The following is an 8,593-nucleotide window of genomic DNA, read 5'->3' as shown; positions in this document are numbered from 1 at the left end:
TGTACAGGGGAATACTAAAAACTTGTGTGAACCTTCATCGCTTTGGAAAAACGCGCATGAAGACAACCATATTGAGGAAGACAAAAAACACGACCGCAAGCATAAGCCAGATCCAGCAGTTACACGAACGACGTAGGTGCTCCTCAAGTCGTCGCTGCTCATTCTGTAGTCGATCGTAGTTTTGTTCTGCAGATTGCACGCTCTTCTGAACAGCCTGAAAGATAAGCAATGTTTATAGTTTACATCAACATTGTAAAAGTCGAATCTGAAAAATTACTTGTACACAACAGAATATTTTGGTGGCCAGCTACCTTTGTTTTCTAAAAGTTACAAGGCCCCTTTTCTTGGACAACAGTTTTGGTGTTAAGTATCTTAATTTTCCACATGGCAGAAATATCTGATGGGAAGCATCGATAAAGCATAAAAATATACCAAATTTTCCCACATTTTAACTTCCAACGTCTATTTCTACTTCTAGCTAACATGTGTTCACTGTTTGGTGCATCTGCTAATCAATCCTCAAGCTTAATTAAGCATTATTCAGTTCTCTTATGGTTCACGCACATCCAAGCAATTTTGTTTAACTTGAAATGTTTTCACAATGGCACAAGCAAGCACAGTGCCTCTATGTTTCTGTATGAGTTGGTACCTAGCAAATTAAAGTGCATTAGCGCTAGCTGTTGGGCCAGTTGGTGCATTATGAACTTGAAAAAGGGGTACCAGCGAAAACACTGAAAACACGTACACAAGAAGAAGGCGTTACACACGGACGAACGCTGGACTTTCAACTGTGCTTTATTGGAAATTGCATTGCCGTACAAAGCCATAAGGTTTCTTGACTTACAACTAATGTTTCATGACAATGACCATGTTTGCTGGATCTTTTCGCCCCGAACAAAAAAAGCACTAATGCCATATGAATCCAACCAGTCGAAGTTGGTCAAGAGGAGCGTAGCGCTCGGACGCCTCATGGACGCGGTGCAAAAGAGCTGCTCCCATCGCATGGCCTGTAGCCTGAAGGAGCAGGTCGAGAGGTTGATGGCTGCGGGTTTCCCTTTCTCGGTCATTAGGTCTGTTGCGGAAGTTGGGTTGAAAAAAGTGAAGGGGCTTAAAGTTAGGAAGCCTACCGGGAAAATGAAGGATTTTGAAGTGATACCTTACATACATAAGGTTTCTCACAACATAAAGAAAGTGGCTGGAAAGCAAGGAGTCAGCGTGGTTTTTTTCCGCACCATGCAAATTGGCAGGCTTGTGTGCGAGAATAGGCATCGATGGGAAAAGGAAAGAGGCCTGTCAAGTCAAGCACATGAAACCCTTTGTTGAGTGCAAGACTGGTGTTATTTACTGCGTTCCACTAGCATGTGGCAAAGTTTATATTGGGCAAACGGGAAGGTGTATAAATAAGCGGCTGCAAGAACATAATACATCCTTGAGCGGGGACTTGGGAAGCAATCTGGCTGTTCATTGCCGCAGTTGCATGAAATGCAAATCCAGTAAGCCGATGTTCGATCGCACGACCATTTTGGGCAGGGGAAAGACAAGATATTCGCGGGAGATTTTAGAAGCATTTCACATTGTGAATCATAAAGATAATTGCGTCAGCGATACGTCCTTGTCAGTGACGTCGAAAGAGCGTGCCTACTTAGCGTAAATAATAAGTTGAAGTGTCACCTGTCGTGAGAAGTGATGGTAATGCGCATGTGTGAGAAGCCTTGTGCGGCAATGCAATTTCCAATAAAGCACAGTTGAAAGTCCAGCGTTCGTCCGTGTGTAACGCCTTCTTCTTGTGTACGTGTTTTCAGTGTTTTCGCTGGTACCCCTTTTTCAAGTAGCAAATTAAAGAGACGGCCAAGCCTATTCAGGCACAAAACAAAAAAATTCCTCCATACTCTCAATACATTTGGTGCGCCTACTCTTAAAGGGCCAGTAAACAACCTCACTGTCCAAAATTTGTGATGGAGAGATAGCTGCACACTTGTATGATATGTACGTGCTGCCGCGAGAATTTTCCGAACATATGCTGTAAATAAGAAAGCTGCAGGGTACAGAACAACCCGCTTCGGCTGGTTTCAGTTTCTCACTCGGCCTTCCCACCCTTCTCAGCAGTGGAGAGGGTTGGCGTAGCCCTTTGTCGTGACTATGCCCACTTTGGCAATGTAACACAGCGTCAGCGATTACATCATGGGTGCGCAGCCAACGACCAAGCAGGGCTTCTTCCACATGATGCTCATGTCAGCAGCGTGGTGCGAGGAGTGTGAAACACTGGCAAGATAAATATACCACGGCGCATGCACCATTCTCCTATTGGTAAACTCGCAAGACGTCTCTTAATCTCGGAGGTTTTCGTTCTGGCGATACCGCTTGTCCCAGTAGACTCTGCTCTTGAATTTGAAAATGCTGACTGCATGACCAAAACTGTATCACTGCAGGACCAAGGCGCCATTTCGTAGTGCAAAGGACCGATAGACAAAGTCAGTACTACGCAATGTTGCCCTTGGTCAGGATTACATCGCTGCGTGGGCAAAAGGGACTGGTCGGGCACAGGAGAGGGGCATGGGAATTGTTTTCTGAAATGGAGCATCATGTGATCGTCATGGCCTTCTGCACGAATTAGCGAGCCCGTTTGGGAGGTGTAAAAAAAAAGTCCTGAGCCTGTTTATTGGCCCTTTAAATTCAGTTCTGGCCCAGGTTTGAGAACCTGTCTGCACATTATTATTATTATTACCCACTGCCAGTCACAAGGTAGCATCTTCAACTCTCAGCACTGACAGCTGTATCCTGATGAGACAGAAGGCCTGTATACTGTAATCAAGATGCATTTTACAGAACCACAGATGGTTTAAATTAAATCCTGGGGTTTAGTAGTATTATGCCAAACCACAATGTGACTGTGAGGCATGCCATAGTGAAGGATTTCAAATTAATTAGCGCATGGTACCTTTATCAGCATGGTCAGAAAACTGCCGATCGGTAGTCAAGGCTCCTGAGAACACGCGAGCCAAACGTTATAGCGCAGCATGCAGCCTAGAATTTACAATTCATTCTCAATGTATGCTAGAAATCGTTCCCTCCTCTTTGTACAAATGATGCCATATACCTAAATTTCAGGCCATTGGCTGATTTGAGCATCGTGAGCTGCATAGTTACCTATCACACTGAAAGCCGTGCGTTCAAAGAAAAATAAAAGTGCTCAAGGTCATGATGCATGCGTGACTTATCTTCTTTCCCCCTGAGCCATCCCTCCCTGCTTAGCTTCCAGCGTGCTCGTCGGGATGAGAGAAGAGAGAAAGCAATTGCAGCATGTGACAAATCTCTGTAACTCTGCTTGTACTTGACCGATCCTAAAAATGTTTGCGGTGGTCGAATTGTGAGGCAATAAACTCATTTAATGAAGCCATTCGATGGTTACTTGGAAAAGTGTTGCAGGGCCCCTTTAAGAGTACGGGCATTCTTGCATTTCGCCCTCTTCAAAATGCAACCACCGGGCCGGGAGTCAAACCTGCATGCTCTGTGCAATGCCATGGCTACTAAGCCACCAGAGTGGGTCAGCATGTGGCCAAAATTGATGCGATCTCCATCCACCACAGCATCTTAGTAGTAGCGTAATTGCAGGCATGGGATACCATGCTGAAAAGTCGCACGAACTATCAACAGCTATCCACGTTACCAGTAAAGATGGCATGTTTTAAACACTCTACTAACTGCAGATGAGTGACTCAATTATCATCTCCTATAGACTCCTGTCAGCGAAGTTTTCTAAAACTCTACAATACTTCCAGCACTTGAGTGCTTCTGGTACACAGAGCAACCTGTGCCCAGATTGATGTTTACTGCCTGTACCTGTCGTATGTATCTTACTCAGTGGTATGTCCGAACACTCTTAAAGGGGTACTGACACGAATATTTTCAGTTGTCGTTTTTTTGCGTCAAATGAAAGGCCAAGCCCTCAAGAGCCTAGAAAAAGTAGTGATAAGCGCGAGTGCGCCCTGAAAAAGTAATTACAGTATGTTTTTAAAAGCTAGTTTCGGTTCCTACTGTACCCTGACGTCACAACACGGTATGAGCTTCTCGTCACGTGCTCGCACAATATATAGTGACGTTTCCACGCACAAGCGGCCATTTTGGAAGTTTTGATGACGTACAAGCGGCCATCTTGGAAGTTTCGGTACCTAACGTCATCACAACAAGCCAGACTGCTGCGTGAAGTCACCGGAATTTGTACTGTAGCCTGACGTCAAGCTAGTGCCGATGTCAGTAGGTGCGCCATGGAAAAATTGCCTTTAATATCAAATTAAAATATCTTATTAGCACTTGCTGAGCTTCACACTTGCTCAGAGCTGTCTCTGCATACAGGAGATATGTATGGCAGAGTAAACTCGCATTCGAAAAAAGGGGTCAGTACCCCTTTAACAGAATATTTTGTGGCTGCTCTAGCATGCATTAAGCGTACAACTGTGTTGACCACAAGCACTGCAAAATGAAAATCATTACCTCTGTATCCTTCTTCACAATGTGTCCAGCAAGCACTGCATTCTGCTTCAGGTTCTGTGCCAAGGACACCATCTCCTCGGCAATTTTCTCCTGCATGGAGTTGTGGTAGCGCAGAACAGCGTCGAAGTCTTCACCACCACCCTGACCAGGAACTCGTTGCCGCAATCCCTTGCTGTCATTTGCTAACAGTTCAAAGAAAAGAGAGAGAGAGAGAGAGCCATGTAATGAGTACAGTGAAGGACTGTAATACAAGCAACAGAACGCAAAATGTTAGGTGCATCAAACGAAAATGTTAGGTACTCGTACATAATTCCTCACCAACATTTTTTCAGCAATATATATATATATATATATATATATATATATATATATATATATATATATATATATATATATATATATATATATATATATATATATAAACAAGCACACAGACTAGCTGCAGCCAATCGCCTCTCCTTCCATCAAGTTCTCACCATTTGTCTTGACAGAAGATCGGGATTCCAGCAGCTCCTCACGGACATCACGTATGGCCTTGGTCTGTCGTTTAAGCAGGATTTCCTTGGCCTTGTCATCAGGGACAGGCTTTAAGGCGAGTTGCTCATGGGCGAGAGCCTTTTCTGGACTGTTGTGTGGCTGCAGCATTCGGCAAAAAGAAATGACCCTGTCAGGAAATTATACTCACACACGGTATCCACCAAAGCTACTCTGTCTTACAAAATGCTCACAATCAAATCACGCAAAACAACCTGCAATACTTGCCTGTGTGTCCACAGCAATAAGGCGCTTCAGAAAGTCCACTTTGCTCGTGTAGTGCACCAATGTATCCTTGCTTGGCTGACTGCAAAATAAACCCCCTCCTGTCAAGGTTGAGAAGAAAGAAATGTAACTGAGGAGCAGAGACACTTACCATGTGTTTATGTTCCTCAGATCTAGTAACATGTCTTCAAGGCTTTGAACATACTGAAAAACAAACATGTTGCCACAGTGAATTTTCTCGAGGTCAACAAGATTTGTAATTGTCGATGGCGACTATAAAAGAAATTAAGTCATACGTTAGTTCGCTATAACCGAGCGTCAAGCCCTCGAGTATTAACTCACTTGAGAATTGCCGTGCAACCGTCGAGTTCATCATTCGAAAATGTCATCGTACACTGCTGACTACGTCGCACAGGCAACAAGGAAAACAGTATGCCATTTGATAAAAATGCCGTGCATAAGATAAAGTAAGAATTTTACGCAAAAGAGAACGAAACCGGTACATTTACATATATGTATTTCATGCACGAACACCCGCACGTTTCGTGGCCGATCCCCTGTGGTGGGTTGAGCCATTCCTTCAGGAACCAACCAACCAACACGTGCATCAGACAAAGCTGCTGCTTGATTACATGCAAGTATTTCGTGAAACTGGGCATTTGCTTACCAACCTGTCCAGGAAAACAAAGGCACGCGAAGCGTCGTAAGTTAGCTGAGAACATTTAACCTCTCGAAATTTGCGACGCTGATATACTGCAGCAAACGATGTTGAATAACAAGATACACCTGGAATCAAATTACTGCGACTGCACGAACGAAACAAACTGTTGCTCTCCAGCCCGACCATGTCAACGCAACCGGACAGTCTGTACGCCGCCACTTAGAGAGCATGCTCATAACTTATTCATATGCCCAATCCCTTTACCTTCTTGAATCGCCAGTCTGTGGGATTTCGCTCATCAGCAAGAACTTCGCACCGCTCCAACAATCTACAGAAGTTTATTTCCAGCCGTGACACGGGCGCCATGCTGGAAGCCGACGACAGCGACGACGTCACGACGTGACGTATCATCAGTATCATGTATCATGCTTAAGTTGACGATGATGATGGCAAGCTTGTAATGGTTTCACTTTCATTTCACGGTGAAGAGAGCGACAGCCGCCAAAAGCGCATCGGAAGCAGCATTAACCGAATGATTATGCGTTTGTTGTCCCAATAAATACGAATAAAATTTCTTACGTTTAAGCAAGCGTAGTTTTTGATATAATACGCGAAATATTTACAAAAATAAGAAAAAAAATCAGCGAGGTTAAAGCCTATGAACTCGTACGATACACCACTCCGCAACAAAAGCAGATATCATAGTTCGTAGACTCATCTGACGCAGCATTTTAAACGGCCAAATTAAAGCTTACATGAAATCGTTACAACTTAATTGTACCTATGGTTACTCAAAAGTCCTACATATACATTAGTGGTATGCCTTCAGAGCAACTTATGACACATTAATTAGATTGCGAAGTCTTTATAGGTACAGCTGTAGTGCTCAGAATATACTGTAATACAACTCGCAAAATTTAGATACCAGCAGTTAAGATTCTTGCAGTTTTGCAGTGTTAAGAAGCATCCCCAAAAATTGTGGTCAAACTTAAAAATCTTCTTACCTCATAAGCTTTTCACCTGCTCTTTTAAATGCAACAAGCCTTATTAAATTCTTGCAGGGAAAGCCAAAAAAATTTATTCGTTTCCAATATGCATAGATAGCCTCACTAACACTTCCTTAATAAAGTTCGCATTATTGACTAAACATGTGGCATTGTGGCTTTTCTGCTTTCTCTGGCAAAAAACAACATTGAAAAACACCACCATCTGCACAGGTAGTGGCTGGGTTTGCTGCCTATCAGTCAACGTTTGTATCAATATACCAAGGATGGAGTGCTGCCACAAAATTTCCGTAAAGAACAGCAACTACATTTGCCTTGTAATATCTAAATTGTCAAATAACAAATGTCAAATAACAATGTCAAATAACAAATAACAACAAATGCATGTTGCAGTATATAATACAGCTCTCCTTTTAATGCTATCGTAGCTTCCCCGATGTGGTTTTCTAGCAATCCTCTACGTGACCAAATTGCTGCATCAACTGCACAGTGCCCGTTACCAATGTAATGTTCATTTTCAAGTTCCCCTGTACATCCCATTAGCCCAGTGCAGTGCTAAGAGATAGTGGGCAAGATTGTAGAACCTATGGGGAAGGCCCTTGAGTAAAATACAGGGTTGACACATAAGCCATGTGCGAATCTAACCCGACTTTTTGTGCTCAGCCAGTGCAATGCAACATGCCCACACCCACTCTCCCTGACCTGGCATAATGAAGACCGGTGACACAGCTTCTAGACTACTCTACTAAGCATGGCAGCAAAACCCAGAACACTAACCCCAGGGTTAGTGTTCTGGGTTTACCGTAGTGCACAAGCCAATCAAAGGCACTCCCTCACTGCTACCATGTGGTCTCACGTTGTTTGCTTACCATGGCACGTCCTATTACATTAGCACAAGCTAAGCACTGCTACTCTTGCTGGGCACCATACAGTTAACATGTTTATAATTTCTTCCTCCTCACCGACTTCCGCTCACTTGCTGACAACCCTATCAACTACAAGGCATGCAGCACGGGCTCCCTCACATAGTTTTTGCGAGCATCTGAAGTCACCCACATATTGCACGACACATTTCATGAAGGTGGGGAGATATTAGGCCACATGCTATGGACTGCTGGATTAGCACTTAATCACCCACACTCTCCAGGCACATCTGACATCCACTACGTAGAGTTAAGTGAAAAACGGCATGCATTAGTGAGTGCTACATTTCTCACAAAGGATGAATCCTCTTCAAAGCATCCAATTCACTAGAACACAAGGATGAGAAAAACGTCCCTAGCTATCGATTAAAGTAGCTTTAGCTACAGTTGTAGTGGAGTCAAGCATCTACAAAATTAGTCATTTAATGCTCAAGCTACTGCACTGCTGAATTTTGGTGCTACTGCACTGTTTTTCCACTTAACCATCACAGTGCATTGCTACAAGACAGAAATTTAGCGTCATACTTTGATGCATTTGGTTCAGCACAGCAAACTAGCTTGTAAATGCAAGTGCGCTCCAGGTCTCCACAAGTGCATAGTTTTTTTTTCTCAATACTACGTTAGAAAAGTTCTCAGGCTACGTTTAATTGAGCATGGTACATCCTGTTGAGTCTGTAACAAATGGCACTGTGCCACAGGAATTCGTTGCAAGCTTACAAAAGTGCAAGAACTACATGTCACACCTACAGCATTGG

The 8,593-nt window shown here is 43.5% G+C and overlaps 1 protein-coding gene across 1 annotated transcript; it reads right to left on the bottom strand.

Moving 5' to 3' along the window:
* Window positions 1-24: 24 nt before the first annotated feature.
* LOC119388056 (vesicle transport protein USE1) lies at window positions 25-6,296 on the bottom strand. The gene is made up of 6 exons (XM_037655669.2): window positions 6,176-6,296; window positions 5,402-5,454; window positions 5,254-5,332; window positions 4,968-5,127; window positions 4,492-4,673; window positions 25-214 (listed from the first exon to the last, which is right to left on the bottom strand). Exons 1-6 carry the CDS (start codon window positions 6,275-6,277, stop codon window positions 35-37), a joined length of 756 nt encoding a protein of 251 aa, XP_037511597.2. The 5' UTR covers window positions 6,278-6,296; the 3' UTR covers window positions 25-34.
* Window positions 6,297-8,593: the final 2,297 nt, after the last annotated feature.

Source organism: Rhipicephalus sanguineus, chromosome 3, assembly GCF_013339695.2.
Source record: "Rhipicephalus sanguineus isolate Rsan-2018 chromosome 3, BIME_Rsan_1.4, whole genome shotgun sequence".
Lineage (NCBI taxonomy): Eukaryota > Metazoa > Arthropoda > Arachnida > Ixodida > Ixodidae > Rhipicephalus > Rhipicephalus sanguineus.
This window is presented reverse-complemented; position numbering and strand designations above follow the sequence as displayed.

What these genes read in the sequence shown, in the direction of transcription:
- LOC119388056 (XM_037655669.2), bottom strand. Translation starts at nt 6,277, where the DNA reads ATGGCGCCCGTGTCACGGCTGGAAATAAACTTCTGTAGATTGTTGGAG. An exon ending in CTGAGGAACATAAACACATG is followed by an intron (nt 5,333 to 5,401) that starts GTAAGTGTCTCT and finishes TTTATTTTGCAG; the next exon opens with TCAGCCAAGCAAGGATACAT. An exon ending in ATCTTCTGTCAAGACAAATG is followed by an intron (nt 4,674 to 4,967) that starts GTGAGAACTTGA and finishes TTGAACTGTTAG; the next exon opens with CAAATGACAGCAAGGGATTG.